General features: G+C 33.2%; 2 protein-coding genes across 3 annotated transcripts in view; one reads left to right on the forward strand and one right to left on the reverse strand.

Annotated features, from left to right (window-relative positions):
- The window catches only part of MS3_00007391 (uncharacterized protein), a gene marked incomplete at its 3' end in the record, with an annotated part of 31,551 nt that extends 13,447 nt beyond the window's left edge, over positions 1-18,104 (reverse strand). Inside the window, exons 1-3 of one of the 2 annotated variants that reach the window (XM_051215657.1) lie at positions 17,849-18,006; positions 16,565-16,632; positions 1,573-1,661 (exon numbers count right to left, since the gene is read on the reverse strand). In XM_051215657.1, coding sequence (XP_051066188.1) covers positions 1,573-1,661; positions 16,565-16,600 — 125 coding nt within the window. In that variant the 5' untranslated portion in view covers positions 16,601-16,632; positions 17,849-18,006. Of the gene's footprint in view, positions 1-1,572; positions 1,662-16,564; positions 16,633-17,848 lie in introns of both variants that reach the window. The other variant, XM_012939877.3, reaches the window with a different exon arrangement.
- MS3_00007392 (uncharacterized protein) lies at positions 3,163-8,289 on the forward strand. The gene has a single exon (XM_051215658.1). It carries the CDS (start codon positions 6,751-6,753, stop codon positions 7,372-7,374), a length of 624 nt encoding a protein of 207 aa, XP_051066189.1. The 5' UTR covers positions 3,163-6,750; the 3' UTR covers positions 7,375-8,289.
- Positions 18,105-23,688: the final 5,584 nt, after the last annotated feature.

The raw sequence follows: 23,688 nt of genomic DNA on the forward strand, positions 1-23,688 counted from the left end.
TTAGTTTAAATATAATAGGTCATCATTTTAAAGTGAATTAATTTGTCATACAACGCCACCGTCATCGACCATCCTGATTGTTGAAACAATCAGTCTCAATCCATGACTTCATGAAATCCACAGTTCAATGCATTGGATTAGAAGTCTGAGAAATCCATACCGAAGCTAGTTCTTCAGTGAATCTTCCAATAATTTTGTTATAGAACTAATCAGTTTGGAAATGGGATCATTTTTCACCAATGCTGCCTGATAATGGTAGGGTTATATCTCAAATTCATTACAGTTGAAAATATAGAACATCGTGTTCTAACTTGGTTACCTAACGGTATCGTAGTCTTAGTAAACTCTGTATGTCCTAGTCCATACCATTTGTGTTGGACTGTGAGTCCGTGCTGTTTATGGGTCTAAAATTATTATTAAAAAGCTGTTTTTAGTGGTCTTAAAAGTAACGTGGATATCTTAAAATTCGATTATTTAATACGTGAGTCGTTCAAAAACTATCGTACTTCAAATGAACTAACTCAGTGATATGAATTGCAAGTATTAAGCAAAACGTAGAACATGTGAAGGAAAGTAAACATTTATCGAATTCACTTCATTTTAATAAAGAAAACAATAACAAACCGAATGAAAACTGAATTTTGGATAAATATAATGTGTATACAGTTAGATACACATAGACAACTAACTAAATCTATTGAAAAATCCATGCTGATTCATCCACTTAACTCAATAAACAATGATAATAATAATAATAATGAAATTGAATTCTGAAAATTCTTAATCTTTTATCCAGAAACCAGGTATTTCAATGATGAGTTGATTTGTAAGTAATTGCACAGTAATTTACAGTAGATATATGTTCGAATGGTTAACAATAAAATGAAGCACGGTCCAGATAATATTTAATGTCTTACTTTCACATCAGGTTGGATTGAATTAATCATTGTTCGAACAATCTGAACGATGATGATAAAACATTGGAACTTTGAACCATTATAGCTTGATCTAATAGTTTAGAGATTAAGAGCTCAGGATGAGATTCTAAGAAACCGCTCTCTATCTCTGATACTGAAGTATACCGTGCTAGGACGAAACAGTTTAACTAACTCCAAGTATAAACGATTACTACATATTTCGAAACTGTAGTTCTGTGGTTTGTATAGACAGTTTGAAAAACCAATCGTTCCATAATCCACATTTCACTTATTGGGGACTAGGTAATTTTTACCATATTGTTTGGATTAATCATTATTACTATTATATATTGGCGTTGCTACAATGACAATCATTAATCTAACCTTTCTAACCTCAATTTACATAAAATCCTCTATATCATATAATTTGTACCTGTTCTAATAGAAATGCGAAATACTGTATACGGTGTGATACTAACCCATTTGATTATTTTTTTCACAAATAAACCTCCATTAGAAGTCCCATGTTTTAAATTGTCTTGATGAGTGATTTTAGTATAGATTATCGAACAAAGCAAATACAATATTGGACTCTATAGTAAACTCATCATAAATATTAATAGTCAACGTCAAAAATGTATCATGAATCACTTACAAAGTCTCCAGTTCCAATCCTAATACATCACAAAATTTTGAAAGTGTAATTATGCCTGTTTTTTGAGGATCGAATAATTCTTGCCATCTCTGAAAAATCAAATTTATCAACAGTTTGATTTTATTATTTCATGAAAATAAAACATACAAATGGAAATTATTTTTTAATGTTCTTTCTCTTAGAAATAATTTTGTTAACTAATCAATTAATCAATATTGTGTTACCTTCTATGCTTTAATCTTAGTTTTGGACGTGAAATAATCACTCGATCAACTTTATCGATCACACAGATTCTCTTCTCTAGGTAACATTATATTTGTATCAGAAAGGGTTTTGTGGAGATTGTAGTAATTTCAAGAGTTGAGATCATGAGTCGACTCAGTGGTCTAGTGGTTAAGAGCTCGCACGCGAGACCGATAGGTCCTGGATTCGAATCCCGCGAGGCGGGATCGTGGATGAACACTTCTGAGGAGTGCCAAAGTAGGACAAAACGGCTGTTCAGTGCTTCCAGCTTTTCCATGGTGGTCTAGCTTCAATTGACTAATGATCTCAACTATTGAGACATTATATTTATCAATAATTTTCTTACAGCATCAATGGGCAGACTTATAAACGACATTAATATTGAGAGCCTTAGTAAACGCTAAACTACCTGTTCAAAATCTGTTTTTCAGTTAAGTCAATTAAGAATGTATATCATTCATAAACAATATACTTTCACAATAACAGGTTTCATGATATTCTAGACAAATAATAAAGATTTTGATGGAGTTTTGTTCTCTGAGCTGGATAGTTTGGCCGTGGAGCTTTCATCGTTCTTCTGAACGACATCAGCACAAACTTCAGATAGATAGTCATATGAACTATTTTGAATAAATTTAAAACAATTAGTCCCTTTGATAAATTTCGATAATGCAATGAGAATAATTAACGTTAACCGGTGTTAAATTTTTATTTCTGTTGTGATATTTTACCAATCAAAAATTCATTTGAGCGATTCATTGCTGTTAAACAAGATTATAAGGATAACGCAAAACTAAATGTTACATCATAGAATTTGACAGAGCGCATTAGTTTTCCAATTGATGACTAGTGTCAACTGGCATTAAACATGAGTTCAGAGAACCTTAGTAATTAGTTCAAACTATCTAACGTGAAAAGCATAGTGTATACGTTATCGAGTCACTTAGACTAGTGATTAAATCATAATTTAATCTCTAGAATTCGATCAATACTAAAGGATTAAACAAACATTAAATTAGTATATATTCAACGACCAATCAATACAGAACCAAATATAGTTATCAGTAACTTTCCAGTTGCTTATAATGTAGAAGAAAAAAAGTGGATTCTTCAAAACATTAGTAAAGCCAATGATAAATTGTTGGATTTGAATCATTACGTAAAAGTCCACTCAAAAGTCCTAATTTTTATACATAACATTTAGTCGATGTACCAATTATTCCAATACATCAATTTAAATCTCAAATAAAAGACATTTACAAATTACATGAAGAGATTTATTTGATTGTTAAGCATAAAATTCATTATTACATTTCATTGTAATCCATTTTGATTGAAATATAAATCTTAGTCAATAGAATGCATATCTATAATTTAACAACAACAAGAAAATCGTTATAACCAATGATGGATAGTGGTTAGCAGTGGAATCCAGGACGCCCGTTTCGTCCTGTTTGGGACTTGTCGGCTGAATGTACCTGCATCTCAGAGTTGATGTTCACTCTGGGACTCACTCAATAACGTTCGCTTCAAACGAGACTGATCAGTTTCAGTCATATCAGGACTCAGTAGCTAAAAGGATAACGCGATGGTGTTTGAAGCGAACGGTACTGAGTTCGAGTCCCAGAGTGGACATCAACTCTGAGATGCAGGTACATCCAGTTGACGAGTCTCAAATAAGATGAAGTGCGTCTCCTGGATTCTACTGCTAGTTGCTATCCATCTTTGCTTATAACGCTTCTAAATTGAGACAATATCGAGGCATATGCACAGTATGCACATATGCCAATAAGAGACTGATCAATTTCAGTCCTAAAACATCAATGGGAAGATTCAAGTAAAACAATACCAAGTGAACTAATCATTATAACTATTCTAATCATTATATGATAGATAAGTCTTGGTGTATCATAAACGTATCATAGAGAATTATTTTAAGCTATAAATAAATACAATAACAGTAAGTCAAGTAAACTAGAATTTATCTACTAAAATATTTGAATAGGGGTTTATGGAGATTATAGTAATTTTTTTGATAGTTGAATTCATGAGTCGATTCAAACTAGACCACCATTGAAAACCTGGAAGCACTGGATGGTTCGTCTCGTCCTAGTATCATATATTCGGTCATATCAAAGAGTCGTCAGTTAAACAATGTACTATGTTACAACACATTTCCCTTTTGTTTTCATTCTTAACTTGTCACAACATGAATATGTATCTATACATAAGAAAATATCCCATTAGTGATTATCTATCATCCATCTTGAATCGGTAACATTTATGCACATTATATGATATATTTGAACTTTTTATTCAAAAGACTAAAATGTCACTCCGCTCCCTTAAAACCCTTATTTAATCAAAAATTTAATAGACAATTCTATTAACACTGTACATTTTACTCTTATCTGTTCATTACTGATCATTGTGTTTTAATCTTTATATTAATCACTTAATTTGTCTTATTGTACTAGATACAATGAAATTTTTCAGGAAAGAAAGGGTTTATCTTTAGTCTGAAAAATAAACCATAAGTAATAACAAGTCATTTGAGCTTTTATTTTATACTAGAAATCAAAGAACTTTTCAAATATACTATACAAAATAGTGATGTGGATGATTATGTGGAACGTTTAACTATAGTGAAACTACCTAACATTATGCTATCTATTCCTACTATTAGCAACAATGACGCCAATTAGTGATGAACACGAAACTGTTGTAGAATGTCAAGATATACTATTAGTGAATAAATTGTTGGAAGTATATTTTATGGGAAAGGTTTCAGATTTCAAAAATATTCAAAATGACGTATTCATATCATATTCTTAGTACATTTTATGTTTTTCATACACTACTTACTAATAACAATGATATGCTTATGTGACTAATAAATGTTACCATTTCTTTATTCTTGTACTATATAGATGATGATGCATTTTTTTCCTTATTCCTTGTGTATCGAATGAATTACAATTTTGTGTAGCAAATCATCGGTGAATAGAGTTTATAAGTCATGTCACTTCAAATAGTGTATTTGTATTTACATTAAATATTGTTTCTCATTATGCATAAACCAGATCATATCTGTAAATTGGTATCATCATTTGTATATATATGTACTTCAAAATGTTGATACTTTACAAAGGGCTACATTGATCAGGATCTGTTGCGATATACGTTTCATGAATGAATTCGATATATTTTTCATAAATAATCATAGGATTAAAGTATATATTCAAGTAACCTGTATACTAGCAAAATCTTGTCAGTTAATTACTTAATATCACAAATGTCAAAACTGACATGATTACAATTAATGAAATACAATAGTTGCTGAACAAATGGTGTTCATCGTAGTCAAGTAACCTACTGATTAATGGTTTGGTATTTGAAGCCATGAGTAGACGATGTGAGCTTCAGTGGGAACACCAACACCAAAGTTGAGTTAAATCTAGATGACAAGTATTTAACTAAATGAAACCCAGGTCTCAGATTTCACTGCTTGACACAAATGTTAAATATAATTTGACCTGCTCATTTTGAATGAGCACATTCGCTACATACTATCATGGAAATTTTGAACTACAAATCATCAATTAAATAAAAGAGACACTGGCGATTAAATATGTGTTTGAATAACAAATGCAAACCACGAACATTTTCGATTTACAGATTCTAACGTTTTGAAAAAGTCACTAAAGCTGCAGTTCAGTGAAGGTTTCTGAATAACAGGGATATGTTCAGAGTTTTAAAAAGTAAAACATTTTTTGAACTAAGAGTCAATTGAACCATATACAATATTTGTAGTTCAATTTGAGAAGCTTACAATTATATAAAACATGATCTCTACAGTGTATCGTGATTTGATCAAATTGACACACAGCAAACTTGCATCTTAGTAACAGATCATAGTATATACTACTAATACGAGCAATTTGTTTAGAGATTTGTTAATCCTAATCACTTGTAGTGCATTATCAAGTCTAAACAATAAACAAATCTTTCATTTGGGTGTATATGGTTATTACATTTCATTAGTCAGTCAGTAATAACGTAGAACTTCGTACGTAAGTACATCAGTTCGAGTCGCCATAACACATTAGAACAGAGATGCAGTGGTCGATGCAAATCCCATAGTGGTAGAGGTGGTAAGAGTATAAGCAGTAATCGGAAACATTAGGGCTTGAAGATGTTATTCAAGGAGTATAATCCAGTGAAATAAATTTGGAAAGGGAAAAAAAGAAAGGGATATGAAGAATTCAGAAGATTAGGATTTGGGAAAACACAAAGAGTGGATGCATCTGCGCCATTGCAAACGGTTTTGAGCCATGTCATTCAGGGTCTCCAATCATCGGTTGCTATCATCTTGCGGTCCCCAACCAGGTAGTCTACGCCTACCAATATGACTCAGTCCGCTTGTCAGTGACTTCATGGATTTGTGCCATGTTTTGGTCTGGCCGCCCCTAGCTTTCTTCCAACCTACTTCTATACCACTGAACATCGCACAACGAGGCAGTCGGTGGTTGGGCATGCGTAACACATGTCCTAGCCATTTCAAATGCTGAAGTTTCACTACTTCATCAATTGATTTGTCATCCTTACCTGGTACCCGTTTCCTAATAACTGAATTACTTACTCGGTGTTCCCAGGATATACGAGCAATATTTCGAAGACGCCTATGATCGAATACTAGTAATCTACGAAAATCCTCTACTCCTACGGGCCATGTTTCATTTCATTAACTAACGTTTAGCTGACATCTAGACTTTCATCCTTTGTTATTCTCTCACTTACATGTTGTAACACTTTAACTGGATATTTTTCATCCATTCAGCACATCTTTTCAGTGCTAAGATCTCGCTAGCCTTAAATCTTTTTAGAAGAGCTAACAAGATCATCACATCAGAGGAAGACAAACAAAAAAAGCAAATGAATGTAATCAGCATCTTACAATTTAATAATTTTCCTATGAAGATTATTAGAAGCATATTAAAACAAAACAGTTTATTACGTTATAATAATGATTCGAATGAAATGCCATGGATTGGTACTGCAGTTCTACCATACCGTCATGGCACAACAGAAGAAATCCAAAGAATCTTAAAACATCACAGAATTAAAGTATATTACAAAACAACGAACACACTACGTAGTACTTTAGTTCGCCTAAAAGATAAAATCCCTTTCATGTCCACACAGAACTGCGTCTACAAATTAAGTTGTATCGATTGTGATGCCTATTATATTGGAGAGTCATCCCGCGAAATCTTGACTAGAGCAAAAGAACATATTAGGTACACAAAGAAACCTCCTAACAATCTTGTAGAATTGAACCAACTTCAAATTAAATCGGCAATAGCAGTTCATGCCATTTTCAACAACCACCAAATCGATTTTAAAAATATCGAAATATTGCAAAAAGGCTTTTCCAACTACACAGAAAGGAGGGTAGCTGAGGCGTTCCATATAATGCTTAATCCTACTTCTCTCAACAGAAAGGAAGGCCTTACCATACATCCTACTTGGACCATCTATCCTTGCCATTCAGTCTGATCGTTTTCACAATTTCACACTATCATATTACAAATTTAAACTCCATCCTTTCTTACCATAAAGGTCACACAAGTTTTCATTCTTAAACAATGCACACATACATACATACACAAATTTGCATACATATCACTTATGAATCACCTTGACAGAAATAACATGACATCAACTTGTTCAGACCTGTTTTTGATTGATCAAATACTATTCTTGCTTTGTTCCGTTGTACTATTTAAACTTGGATTAATTGTAATTTGGTTATTTATTCTCTGAAGAAGTGACTTACACCAAGTCACGAAACGTCAGAAAATCTAATTTTCTACTCATTATGATATTACAAATATATTATTTTTATTTATAACAATCAACCCAATGCTCAATTCGAAATTATCAAATCAAACCTTGGTAATGATACTTACGAACTAAACTATTGATTCTATTGTAATCTTAATTACTAAAAAAATATATCAATTCAATCGACCAATCGAATTCGACCAGTACTGTGAATAACTTGCTATATCTGACACTTCGATAAGAAGGGTTCACTACTCACTGATCAGTCAATTGTATATACACCTCAGTTGTACAGGATATTAGTGGCGGCCCAGATAACTCTGTAGTAACGCCTCTGATTATGAAGCTGGATAACACGGGATCGAATCCGCCAGTGATCATTAGTTTCTTTAAGATTACAGATACAGATTCCTAACGAGTACCAAATAGCATCAAACCATAGTTAATCAGGGTTTCTTGTTAGCTACCTGCAACCACTATTTCAAATCAATTTTGTTGCAATCAAACTTCAATTTACGATTCCAAAAATTTATGGATTTTTTAAAGTTCTCATTGATTGAAAAGTGGTTCATTAGGTTTTATTAAAGTACCTATTAGCAATACCACTTATAGTTACTGAATTCAGACTTTGCACTTTTTAAAGTACACTTGAAAACATTCGTTTTAATAAGTAATAATAAGTTTATTTAATTGCTTTATTTTATAGATTTTTACATTAAATTAATCATAGATCAGAAGGGGTTTGTGGAGATTTTAGAAAATTCACAGATTGAAATCATGAGTCAGTTGAAGCTAGACCACCATGGAAAACCTGGAAGCGCTGGACGGCCGTTTCGTCCTAGTATGGGACTCCTCAGCAGTGCTCATCCACTGGTGGTCTAGCTTCAACTGACTCATGATTTCATTCTGTGTAATCATAGATCATTTATTATTTTTAGAATAATCAGCAATAATCATCCTTCATTGTTATTATTGATAAGAAGATATAAAACACTTTAAAATTTCATGAGATTACACCAAAACAAATTATCATACTTAAGATTTTTAGTCTTAAAATATTCCATGATTACATTTACTAACGGTGTTTAATAATATCAGGGAGTACGTTTTCCTATGTGACTTCCAACATAACATATTCTCTGTTAACTGAGTTTTTGTTTGATAAACTTTGTAAAATTTAATTTTGAAAGTCATGTAATTAACATTGACTTTCTCAGTTATCTGGTAAATAAGCTTTGAGATGGAAGTTTAAAGTTTCCGTACGAATCAAGGACTCATAGAGTTCGATCACACTGAGTCACAAAACGACAAAATTTAACTTTTCCTTTCATTGGGATATTTAAAATATCAGTACAAGGTTGTGGAGACCATTAAGTTTTTTGATTGAGATCATGAATCGATTGATATTAGCCACAATTGAAAACCTGGAAGCACTGGACGACCGTTTCGTCTTATTGTGGGACTCCTCAGCAGTGCGCACCCACGATTCCGCTCGCGGGATTCGAATATCATATTTATTTTATTATAACATTATGTTATATTATTTTTTATTTTTATTTTTATTTATAAAAATCTACCGGATGGTAAATTTATTTGAAATTATTAAGTACTGATACCTAAGTACAAGACAATTATCAATAGTTGAATTAAATGAGTCATAGGATTTTCTGAGTTAAATTCAGAAATACGGATGCTGCACCGGTGGTTTAATGTCTTTTCATTCACACCGAGGCATGAAAACTGTGATTTCAGTCCAATTTGCGAGGATTCCCATATTTCACTAAAACTGAATTTTTTCATTACCTCATTTAAACTAAATTCATGTTTAAGACAACTATTATTATGCACAAACTTTTTAAAAAAAAACTACATTTCCTTGAATATTTTGACCGTTATAATAACAAATGTTTGACGACTGAATTGCAACGTAACTACAGAAATGGCAGAACTTTCATTACAACTTAACCAGGTTCTGTTTTCTTTTTACTGAAATAAATTGACCACACTTCCTTAGAAATATCGTTCGGTATAGAAAATCAAATAACTGTATTTTGTTAATTTAACACTTAACCTTTCCGTTTAAATATAAGCAGGGTAAGTTTTTTTATGAACTATAAATAAACTCAATATTTTCTAGTAATTAATTTATAAAATAGTCCTTTTTTCACTATATTCAGTTGAATGCGTCAAACGGTTATGTTTCTTTATCACAAGTCACAATCGAGTCAAGACTACTTAGTTTGAAAGTAAAGGTATTTTTATTTCCTTATACTAGCTGTGTGGTGTGTGCTACTTATGTCGACAGACGGAAGTAGTATGCAAAATTAATCGAAAATGAAATGCCTAGAAACAGAAGGTTGAGAAGATTGAAGAGAAGAGAACGAAAACAGAGAGGGATTGGTATGGAAATAAAGGAACAGTGACGTCTGAGACAATTGATTGACATTTCGCAAATGAAGTATTTACTGTATGGTTCTCGGATTTTTCTAAGATTATTTAATTTTCTACTGAAATACTTTTGGTTGTTTCCACTGGTGTTCTGGTTCACTACAATTGTATTTTACATAAACCGCTTAGTATTCACATTTAGAGATTTAGAACGAAATGTGGAAAATTGTCCCCTGAACTCTTGATTACCCCATAAATGGTTCAAAACGAAACTAATTTCTACTTAATTATCAAACCTTTTCTAGGGAAAACTCTCTGATCTTAAGGTGAATAGACACTAATTTACAAAATTGTCAAAACTCAAGCCATTAAAATAAACGATATAGATATATTTAAGTTCTTTACACTTCAATGGATATCTTGATTTAAATAGTCCATATATTTATTGGATAAAACTGGATATAAAATATTTTAAGGTTGATCAAGTTCGGGGGCACTATGATATTTTACTGATTTAAACGAAACATGTTTTATCAGTTATCACAGTCCAAAGAATATTCATGCAGACATTTAATGAAGCGCATCCTGATATGATTTCCTATTTTGGGAAATAAGAAATACGTCTACTAACTAAAATATAACTTTCAGTAACATATTTATAATCACTTAAGGTAATCACTTCATAAGTAATTTAGTAATTTTAACAGTTAGTTATATATGTGTAGTAAACAATCGTTTGTAACTAATGAGTATATTCGAGATACAGTAGTAAAAAGCAAAAATCGATTTCAGCTAAAAGGTTCGTTAATCAATCATGAAAATGTATAATCTTGCATAGACATATATATCAGTTCGAAGTTGTGACTATTTTGATTGGCACACAGAAAAACAAAGAAAGTATCTAGATTAGAATCACTGAAGTTAAAAAAGCAATAACAGTATGAAGGGCTAAATAATTTAGTCTAATATTATTCTTAAGAATTATAGAGAAAAAGTCAATGAATACATTTTAGCCACTGTCACTACAAATCATCCATCATACGCATCTTGAGCTACTCATATATAGTTCAATCAAATTGTTACTGATTTCATGGTCTCATATCATATGATGATTGAAAATTAAACAAATTTATATTCAATTAAGCTTAATTTTTGTTAATCTGAGTCAGTCAGTCAGCTACAATATAGGACCAGACACATATATGCATCGGTCCAAGTTCCCATGCCGCATTAACACAGCAAGACGAACACTGGATTCATAGAAGTAGTTAATTCAATAGTAGTAATATATAAAAGAAAGATTGCATATAAGGATATAGTACAGGAAGAAAGAATTAGATAATCTCTGTATGAACTAATGAAAAAGTCTAACAGCGCACTTCTATATCCTAGTTTAATATTATTCAGTTCTATATACCATTAAAATTTTATGCACAGTGGTTTCATTAAGCTATAGAATCATCACACTATTAGTAGGATAAATTCCTGAATACTATTGTGCTTTGACCTGGCTCAAAATTTGAAATATACTGATTAGTTTATTTTTAATCAATCAGTTCTGATAGACAAACCGAAATGCTAGGAGATTCTTACATGAATTGTATATCATAAACTCTACTCTACATGGTCGATAACATTCGATCTGCACTATTAAGGACTTGACACACATGACCTTAATCACCACCCAGTGATCAATCAATTGTGATTACATCACAGTCCTACAGGAGATCTGTTGCGGCCCGGATAGCTCAGTGGTATCGTCTCTGACTGTGAAGCTGGCGTGATACGGGATCGAATCCATCAGGAAGCACCAGTTCCCACAAGATTAGAGGTACACCTTGCTGACGAGTGTTAACCCGGGTCCGAGGTTTCTTGTCGACTACGACCAACCACCATCTAATCTACTGTTTTATCTATTTGTTCCTCTCCTTAATCGTATAAATTTTATTCACTCACAACTCCTGTTATGATTTAGGATGAAAGAAGTAAATTTCTAGGGTCATGAAATACTAAACTATAAAAGAATAAAATAATCCATTTAAACAATCTTATTATAGTTAGTCATTAAAACCTTAAAAACCCTAGATATGAAACGTGTTAAAACAAGTCATAAGTATAATATCAAACACTATACTGAATTTAAGTTATTACTATTAATCAGTTGGAATATATCTGCTGTTTACTATGTGGTTTATGATTCATCTTTTCTAATTAAAATATACAAAGATATTATACATTATTAAGTGCATTTAGGATTAGACAAATATAGAACATTTTTATTGATTTTACTGACATATATAAGTCACATTACATGAAATCATTAAAACATGGTAACTAAAATTAATAAAGCACAAATAATCAATAAGTGAAGTTGTATTATTTTATTAGACTATAGAAATCAAACTCAACTCTATAGTTGAATAAAATGATTTCTTTCATACAATGAATAGATATCAATTAGGATACAATGAAATATATTCTTTCTTTAAAATGATCATTAATGTTACCATCGAATTCAGTAGTATTTGAAAAGTATAATATTTTTTTTCTCCAAATGGAAATCAATAAATCAATAAATTCGAAATAAACAAAAATAACCTTGACCATTTAAATTAAGATACAATTCTACGATATTGATTACCCATTCAAATGGATTCATTTATAAAGTTTCTATTTCTATGTTACGTATAAAATCAATTGTCGAATAAAGAGTTTTCTAATTTGTATTGGGTATTTTTGTTTTTATCTAACTTTTGCATACTATTTTTAAGTTTTTTAAGCAAAGATGAATAGTGGCTAGCAATGGAATGGAGGAGGCGCACTTCGTACTATTTGGGACTTGTCAGCTGGATGTACCTGTATCTCAGAGTTGATGTTCACTCCAGGACTCGAACCCAGTACCGTTCGTTTCAAACACCATCGCGTTGTTCACTTAGTTACTGAGTCCTAATAGCCACCTGTTTGTGCAATAGGGTGAAGTTTAAATTCACTTGGTGTTGTTTTACTTGTATCTTCCCATTGTTATCCAGCAGTCGAGTCTCAAATAGGACAAAACGCGTGTCCTGGATTCCACTGCTAGACACTATCCATCTTTGTTTAAAAAGTTTGTGACTTAAGGCTATATCTAGGCAATCCGCACAGGATGCACATATGCCAACATGAGACTGATCAATTGCAGTCCTAAATAACAATGGGAAGATACAAATAAAACAACATCAAGTGAATTTATTTGTTTTTAAGTTGCTTTTTTTGTTGTTGGAGTTAATCGATTCGAAACGTGTGAAAGATATCATATCTGTAAATGGAAAGGAAATTTATTGAATATAAATGTACTTTAGAATAGTATAAAAGGTTTATATTGCAGAAATTAAGTAACTGATAGTTCAATAGTCCTAATGAATAAAATTGCATTGATTCATTTGATGAATTCAAGAAATAAACTTATTATAACATGAAATGCTAAAATTAATTGAACACTAATAGAATAACCATACAATCATGCATGAACATGCAGGGTATCGTTTGATTAGGCAGAACCTTTAAAATAAATAAAAAGTAAATCTAAATATGATACAATTTGTATGATGACCTAGTGATACTATCCAACTGTTTAAACTGAAGTTAAACGGACTTGGTATTTGTGGTTCATTGGCTAAAAGTAAAAATAGTTTGATACATCTAGCTATATTTAGCACCAAACTAATATAAGAGAATAGGTGATAAAATACCATTCACAAAAATAAATTAAGTGTATAGTAACTTGAAATTAATGACTTAAATCCTATTCTTAAAATGCAATTTCCTGAATTTGATTATACGGCATTTTGCTTCATTGTTGAAGCTAAATTCACCGATATATATATCAGGAAATAGCTTTTTTGAAAATACGTTTCTAACATTATTTTTAAGTGTTTTATGTTTACATGTAGTGAGTTTTTTAAAGCTTTATTTCAAGCTTCGTTTCCCTGATGGTCAAGGTAATTTATTTATATTCGTAGACCTAGTTAATCTGTAATGAATACTATAGAGACTCGCATAAATATGACTAAGTCCAAATCTTTTTCCACCATATCAGAGGTACATATTCTTCGAGTCCTCTTAAAGAGGCACTTAACTAGACCTCTCTTGTATTGCAATGGACAGAAACTATGGAAATTTAAGTATTGTCCCGTCCAAGTTGGTTTCCTATACACGGACCGTCTAATAGTGCCATCATCCCTTCGACTTAAAAGTATGTCTAGAAAGGCTAATTGGCCATTACTTTCTGATTCATGTGTCATCACAATACCGTTTTGAACACCATTGAGTTTATCCAGTAATCGGTAAACATCAAAATCCTTATCACATAATTAGGATATCGTCCATATATCTTCTATATAGAGTTGTCTCACTAATGAGGTCGCTCGTCATATTTTCCACATATGACCTGAATACCTCAGCTAAGAGAGGCCCTAAAGGGCTACCCATAGCTACACCATCAACTTGTCGAAAATATTCGCCATCAAACGTAAATTGAACATTAGCTGTACATAATAAAAGTAATTCTTTCAAAAATGGTAACGGAATAGGAAAAAGGGGAAAGTTTTTTTAAATATAGTCACAAAGGAAATCCACCGTCTTTGTTAACGGTACATTCGTGAAGAGGGAGTTTACATCAAATGAATGCAAAGATTTATCTTTAATATTAATGTCACCAAGAAAGTCAATTAGTTCAAATGTATCTTTTAAAGAGAACTTACATAGATTAGTACGAATTGGGTTTAACAGTTTTACTAACCATTTAGCTAGCTCGTGTATACAGCTAATGTTCAATTTACGTTTGATGGCGAATATTTTCGACAAGTTGATGGTGTAGCTATGGGTAGCCCTTTAGGGCCTCTCTTAGCTGAGGTATTCAGGTCATATGTGGAAAATATGACGAGCGACCTCATTAGTGAGACAACTCTATATAGAAGATATATGGACGATATCCTAATTATGTGATAAGGATTTTGATGTTTACCGATTACTGGATAAACTCAATGGTGTTCAAAACGGTATTGTGATGACACATGAATCAGAAAGTAATGGCCAATTAGCCTTTCTAGACATACTTTTAAGTCGAAGGGATGATGGCACTATTAGACGGTCCGTGTATAGGAAACCAACTTGGACGGGACAATACTTAAATTTCCATAGTTTCTGTCCATTGCAATACAAGAGAGGTCTAGTTAAGTGCCTCTTTAAGAGGACTCGAAGAATATGTACCTCTGATATGGTGGAAAAAGATGAAAAGTTACTGACTGACACTTTAATAGCAAATGGTTATCCACTCAAGTTTATTAATAGGTGCAAAAGTCAGTTAATGCCAAGACCTCTAATTTATTAAGTCCAAATCGTCATAAGAATAAAATTACTAAAAGAAATATTACTGATAGTACAATTGAAACAAATTTGAAAAAGATCAAGTGAGAAATGTCGATGAATATAAGGAGTAAATCAATTTACATTACTCTTGAAGGAAAGTTATGATATGTTGGAAGATCAAACTAGATTTTTTTTAAAGCTAAAGAATCATAGTCATTGATATTGGTTCATCTAGCTGTTAACTAACACCACTGAAGATATAATCACCAATGAGAAGAATAATTACTACACGTGACGATTCATAGATGCTGATTGAACTATATCACACTTAATAATGATCATATTGTATCATAATGTTATGTAAATTGTTACTACTTGATCGGAAGTAATAATTTATCACTTTGAGTTCTACAGGTTATTTCTCTGACAATACGAACTAATGGGAGATTAAAGTATTCAGGTATAAAGTTAAACATTCCTAGATAATATCATACAGAAATATGTAGACATGAAATAAAACAACAAAGAGTTTGAAAATTATCTTCGTTTTCCCAAATTGTTGATTAAGTAAGTCTAACTGATATCTTTCACCTCACCTAACTACTGGGAATAATACTTAAAGTGTAGATAATTTGTATCCCATGGGTAGAAGAAGAAAATTAACAGTTCCTTATTTTCTTAAGTTTTTTATTATAACATAACAGGGAAAAGCAGCATTTTTAAGGTATTCATCAAAACCACTTTTGTCAACATATCAATACTTTTATGGTCTAAACAACGAACTGATCTTGGCTAGAACGTTATTTGAATTCTGGAAGTACTGGACGGCCGTTTCGCCCTAGAATAGGACTACTCAGGAGCGCCCAAACCCGCATTTAGGAATTGAACCCAGGAATTCTGGTCTCGCTGGTACATTTTTGAATAATAATATTCTCAGAGGTTAGTTAAAGCAAATATGTCAGCCCTACATGAGGTCACTTGATGCCTGAGTAGTTCACTAGTAATGTTTCAGTTTATGAAGTTGAGCGATGAACGTTCGAATCCAGTGGAAATGATCAATTTCGTCAACTAGCACTAAACTCAAGTCAAGCAGTGTTTCCTGCTAACTATACACACCTACCTTACATAATATTATTCTTTGCAAACTAAATATCAATAACACACTTACCGCTACGAAAGCAGGTTCCATATCATTTCTCACCATGTATGCTTGTAATTCGTCTATTGTGATAGTTTCTGAAAATGTCAATCAATCAATCAATAAGAATATATCAAACGTAGACTAAATGTTTTACACATGCACAAACAAATCTTAACCCATCAATATTTGATTTTTGTCAATAGGGTGACTGTAATCGATTTACATTGTCAATTTATTTTTAGCATAAACCACTTCCAAATGTAAATAGAATAAGTGAACAATCATTTCGCATATACATATATATTTCTATGGGACAGGATTATGGAACGGTTGACCTTATTGTTTGATTAAATCGGTTCGTAAATACTAGTCTGTAGTTTGGATATTTTAATATCAGTGTCATTTAATAAACATAGAATAGTACTGTATAAACTTATGCTAATTTAATTCGGCTATTTATTTACTCTGGAAAAGTGGCTTACATTAAGTCACGAAACGTCAGAAATACAATTTTTCTAGGCATTGGGATATAACAAAAAATGTTTATTATTAGCTTCCTATTCATTGATCAATTTGTTTGAAACTATCATAGTCATAGTACAAAAAAACAGCAATCATAATTCGTTTGTTTATAATTACAGTCACCTAGATGATTGTATGGGAAGGACTATTAATCATAGTTTCAGCTTGTTATAAAGACAAAATCAAAACAAATTTATCTTCGTTTAAATTGGTCACGTAGAAAGTCCCATCTTAACCTAAAATCTATATTTATAATTATTGTTCGTTAGGCACTTAGAGGTTGATTGTTTTATTCAGAGTCTAATGTTTTTCCTCAAAATCATGAATCAGTCTAAGTTAGACCACCATTGAGAATCTGGAAGCATTGGACGGTCGTTTCTTCCTAGTGTGGGACTCATCACTGATGTACAAACTCGATTCCACACACTGGGCTTGAACCCAGAACCTTCAGTCTCATATACAAACTCTTAACCTTCAGAAGACTGAGTTGGCATCCAAAGATATTAGTTTCTAATTTAAATCTCCTACTTTCACAATTAACTTAATAAATAGTAATTGTTTCATCAGCCCTAGACTATCCATCATTACTGATATTTTGTGTTACATATTCGGAAGAAGTGATTTCGAATAGAGAACTCTTTTTACTGGAATCATTATTCATATTTTAAGAAAATTCAAACTGAGACTGGATTCGAACATATAACCTCAGGAATACTGATTAAAACAATTTGTCAATCAATCTGAAAGCATTTACAGTTAACTGAATTTTGAATTTAGTTGATTTCTTACGCAGTATGTCTATTTTTCCAATTATATAGTAGACAAATGTCTATTCAGACATTATTACTCAAGAGTATAGTTCAATCTTAATCGGAATAAAAAGACGTAATAAGCTACTAAAATTCACCAGAGCTTCAAACATCCATTAATAATAACAAAATTCTAACCTGAACGATCTTGATCTATAGCGAAAAATGCTTCTATAAAAGCATCCATATTTATCATATGTTTTGCAACAAGCTAATCCACAATGTGCAGTCAAGACTTTAGAGAGAATTTGTTTCGGGTTTTTATTATTTTAGACACGCATTATGTCATAGAATAGGAACAGAAGCGTGGTTTTATTTTCGCCCACGTTTTTGAAGGTCACTTGCAAAGGCCAATTAACGAGAGCCAATAAGAAACCGATAAAAATATTTTTAGCATTTTGTTCATTTGTTTTTGTTGCCTAGATGAATTTATTTGTCTATCAGTCATTAAGATATCTGATAGTCCAATCACTGTCGAATTGAAAAATCTGCGAAAAAAATCACCTACGCACATTGTTGTGACTGGAATAGGTTAAACATTAGTTGCTTTAGAAAAACAAAAAACTAGTCGAAGTATATCATGTCAGCAAGTACTGTAGGTACATGTTTTTTTTTGAAAAATTAGAATATTTTCACCAGATCATCATTAACTATTTTAGTGTTTGGTATGATGGTCTGTAAAACAAACAACATGTATATTAAATATATAAAACAAATTTTCTCATCATCCAGTAGTTAGATATAGGCCCAGAAAAAATAAAGATCTAACCACAAATCAAGTTCTGTAATCGATAGTTCTCAGTCAGTCAGTCAGCTACAACGTAGGACCAGGCACATTTATGCATCGGTCCAAGTTGCCACACCGCATTAGCACAGCAAGATGAACACCGGATTCATATGAGTGGTTAGGTCAAAGGTGGTAATATATAGGAGAAAGATTGCAATAAGGATATAGTACACGAAGAAAGAATTAGTTGGTAGAAAGAAAGATATGAAGTGATTTTAATCTCTTAGTTTAAGGGAAGACAGGGAGTGTATACACCGACGCCATTGTGATCGATTCTGAGCCATGTCACCAAGAGTCTCCAACCATTGGTTACGATGGTCACGCAGACCCCAACCAAGTAGTCCGCATCTACCAACATGGCTCAGACTAGAAGTTAGTGATCTCAAGCACTGATGCCATGTTCTGGTTTGGCCACCCCTAACTTACTTCCAACCATCTCCAACACCGGTTAGCATTGCGCGTCGTGGTAATCGGTGTTCAGGCATACGTAACACGTGGCCCAACCATCTCAGTCGATGAAGATTCATAACCTCATCAACTGATTTACCATCATTCCCTAATACCATGCGTCCAACCTCACTATTACTTACCCGGTGATCCCAGAAGATGCCAGCAATATTTCTAAGACATCTGTGGTCAAATATTAGTAGCTTACGAGTATCTTCTACTCTCAGTGACGACGTTTCGCTATCGTAAAGTAGGACAGAACGAACTGCCACTCAGTATACTCGTCCTTTTATTGATAGACGGATATCTCGCCTTCGCTATAAGTGACGTAAGTTGGCAAAAGCCAAACGAGCTTTTCGAATCCGTGCTGAGATTTCGTCCGATACCAACCCATTAGGGCTGATCAGACTTCCGAGATAAGTGAAGTTATCGATGCGCTCGACTACTTCAACGTACGAACCCTATGTCAAATCGGTCAACAGGCTTCCTCTTACCATTGATGTATGCTGTGTCTCCGAAACATGCAGGACGCAGGCCAGTCCTGAAGCAACAATTTGCATTTAGAGCGAGAGAAGCGCATCCCAAACATTCTGACATTGTTGCTCAGTGCTAACAAAGGACTGCATTTTGTTAGCGCCTTCACCAAACAGGACTATGTCATCAGCGTATTCTAAGTCGATAAGTGGACTTCCCAGTCGGAGACCAATGCCCGAGAATTCAGTCGACGAGAATGTTATTTCCATCAGTATGTCCATGATGAAGTTAAGCAAAAATGGAGAAAGTGGACAGCCTTGACGGACAACACTTCAGGTTGCAAAAGCAGATGTCAGTTCGCCATAAGCTCTGACTCGACTAGTAGTGTTCGAGTAAAGAGCCTTTACAAGGTTTATGTACTTCTGAGGTACACCTTTCAATGACAGACACTGCCACAGAACCTCTCGATCTACAGAGTCAAATGCTGTTTTAAGTCAAGAAAGACCACCATTGTCGGACGCCGATAAGTATGCCTGTGTTCTAGAACCAGACGAATGGTGAATATGTGGTCGATGCAGCCACGAACAGGTCTAAAGCCAGCTTGATTCTCTCATGTTTGCAGTCCACGAGTCTTAGTTAGGCGTCTGATAATTATCGAGGCTAGTATTTTAAATATTATATTAGTTAAACTAATCCCTCTGTGGTTGTCACAGGATTATTTTGACCCTTTCTTATATATTGTGACGATAAGTGATTGCGATCAGTCAGATGGGATAACGTCTAACTCCCAGATCTTAGCTAAAATATTAGTCAACCTAATCGCTAAAATTGGACCACCATACTTAAAGACCTCTGGAGCCAATCCATCTGAACCAGCTGCTCTTCCTCATTTCAGATTAACTATAGGCTTTTGAACTTCAACGATAGTCGGGGGATCTACTTTGATGTTCCATTCACGCTGTCTGGGAATTGTGGGTAGTTGTATAGTAGCTGAAGCCCAGATAAACTGCTCCTTAAAGTGGTCCGCCCATCGTTCTAAACGTCTGGACTGGGAGCAGATAAGAGTGTCGTCTTTTTCCGAGACAGTCTCACTTACACTTGACTTTCTAGTTCCGGTTTCTTTTATGAGTCTGAAGAACTGTCTGGTGTTACCTACAGCCGCCGCCTTTTCCATCTCTTTTGCTTTCGATGCTCACCACTGCCCACGGTCGTTCCTTAAACTTTTGCTTAACCTAGATCGATAGTTCTAATTCATGCACTCTTTTTTATAACTCATTGTAACCAATATTAATGGTGAATTATTAGTTTATTAGAGGGAGATTTATTAAAATTGTTTGTTTGGATGTTCTCTCAAACTTTTCAACTGATATTTGTAGCTATTGAACAAAAAACTAACACGGTTTTTAGGCTTCATGATCCAAATCAGTGACACAAAATCTAAACATTTCTCCAGTAGACTAAGGCTCTTAAATAACTTATATGAAGTCAAGAGAATACATAGAAGATTAGTTACAAAATTAAGGTAAATCACTTTTCTGAATTAAAGTTTTTAGTTGTTGTAAAACTGCTATAAACTGAAGTAGTATAACCCTATCAAAAGTGTACATCAAAGCTCTATAATTTGTAGACATGTAAACGAAAAACTCTCATCCAAAACCCCTTTCAGTAAGTGAACTCTGAACCTTCTAGTAAGTTATTCTTAGATCACTCGGTTGAAAACCAACAGTTCACATTTCCAAAATAAGTCAAGTTGTAGTAAATTACAGTGTTGAGAGTAACATATTAGGACAGAACAAGTGCCCAGCGTTATCTAGTTTTCGAGATGTTTCTGTATGAGATCAGTACATGATGTTATTCCTACAGTTTCTGCAAATCTCCCATTCTAAGAAGTTAATAAATCATATTATTTCATGATACAAATGTTAGAGTATAAGCACTGTATTAGCCACTAATTCGAAATATGTCTGCTGAAGCAAGTCGTCACTATGATTTCAACCTATAAATTTTAATTGTTAAAATAACTTGTTCATAACATTTTATCGACCTAATCTTATTACCCCTCTTAAAGAATAGACCATCGACTAAGGACCTCGAACCAACTCTATGCTTTCCTTTTTAGTTGTCGAGAAGAGCTACTGATGCTATCAATGCCTGTATCTAACTCTCAGCTCCATGTATCCTTCAGTCTATCACTTTTTCTTCTGCCTCGAAGATATTACGTTAGGGTTTTTAAAAAGCATACCACGTCACTTTCACTAATTCCGTGATTCTATGTTACAGAAAATATTTTCTTTTAATTTATAACTAAAAGCCCAAAATGAGAAGCTGATTATTCTAATATTTCTTCATCTTCAGAGACCCGTAGATCACCACTGTAGATGGTTTGTTTACTCCAGTTAGATGGGAATGGTTTGACCTCTTAGATTACGTCAGTCACACCTCCCCATTGGTATCTAACCTAAACAACTTTGTCGTGGTATCCAAATAATTTGATTACTTTGCTCATTGCATCGAACAAACATAACATTATTAAACAAATATACTATGGGAAAAGACGAGAGGATTACTGAGTTGAGCCACAGTCACATGGGCTAGATTATTGGCGTGAAATCGGTTGATCGTCGTTCGTCATCTTTCTCCTTAACAGTATTCGATAAAATATCCAACGTTATATAATCTGCGATCTACAGTATAGGATGATGATTAGGCTAAGGACCAGTAATATTTCAAAGGCACTACACATAATATCGTGCAATGAATATTGAATAGGCATAAAATATGAGTATTGAGTTGTGAAGATCGTTGAGTTTCATTGAAATGATGGGCCGATCAATATTAGTCCTAGTGTAGGCCTCCTCATCATTGCCTATGACAGACCTGCACCTAGCAACGTATGATCATTCAGAGCTTTCAGGTTTTCAATAGTGGTCCAACTTAGATCGGTTCGGTGAAGCATAAGTGTATTTAGTGTACTACTTGTAAATATAAGTAGTGTGAAAGTTAAATTGCTAAAATCAGTAGCTTTTTCATGTATGTATGTACATGTCCATAATTGACCGAAATTTACACAAAAAATTTCCAGACCCATAACAAAGTCATTTTCGGTTTAATTTCTCAATTTGTGTATTAAACAAGTGCTATGATCTAGTCAATTTAGTACTTGCTACCATCCCTGTAAATGAGGTACTACTGAATAAACCTTCTAGTCTTCCTTAGATTAACTCAATTACTACATGAAGATGAAAGCATACAGTTGGAATTCTACTAAGACCCTGCTGTCATTTCAGTCTATCTCAACAAAGCCATATTAATATCCTTTTTACGTTGACGAACATGATGATTATTGTGCTGTAGTGAACAAGAACACAGCCGGGATAACTGAATGTACTTCAATACAAAATTACAGAAATTGCTAGTAAAATCTGAGAACCATAGAATAAATACGTCATTTGCAAAATGTCAGCCAGTTTTTGCAAACTTGATTGTTCCTTCGTTTGCACAGCAATCGTTCTCTGTTCTCGTTCTCATATCCTCTATCTTCTTAACCTTCTGCCGCCAGGCATTTCACTTTCGAATGATGATACATACTACTTATATCTGTTGACACTGGCAGCACACACCACAGTAGGAATGATTTTTCATTTTTTAGAGCACTGAATGTATTATATGTAGCATGTACCAAGTGGTAAGTACTCAATATTTTAGATTTGACTGTGTTCAAAAGCGTACGTTGACGAGATTTGTGTTTTGAGTGGGAGACACCACTTAATTTGAAGTCGTTGATGTATTTCCTTATGATTTAAAGGGAAACCGTTCAGTCGCAACTGCAATAAACTTTTACCGTGAGGTTTATATTTGTCCATCATAAAAAATGGATGATGTTTAAAAGCAAACAATCTATGACCGATTTTTATTTTATATTTATATATATGGTGGTTGTGGAGATCTTTTAATTTTACAGTCTACATCACGGATTGATCTTAGTTAAACAACAACTGAAAACCAATGACCTTCAGATCGCATAATGGGCCTTAATTTTAGATTTTCAGTGGGGTCATGAGTGTGCACTTCTGAAGAAATTCATATCACTATGAATCAGCTGTCCAATGCAC

Source organism: Schistosoma haematobium, chromosome 4 (genome assembly GCF_000699445.3).
Source record: "Schistosoma haematobium chromosome 4, whole genome shotgun sequence".
NCBI lineage: Eukaryota > Metazoa > Platyhelminthes > Trematoda > Strigeidida > Schistosomatidae > Schistosoma > Schistosoma haematobium.

Coding starts and splice junctions, on each gene's coding strand:
- MS3_00007392 (XM_051215658.1), top strand. CDS start 6,751: ATGAATGTAATCAGCATCTTACAATTTAATAATTTTCCTATGAAGATT.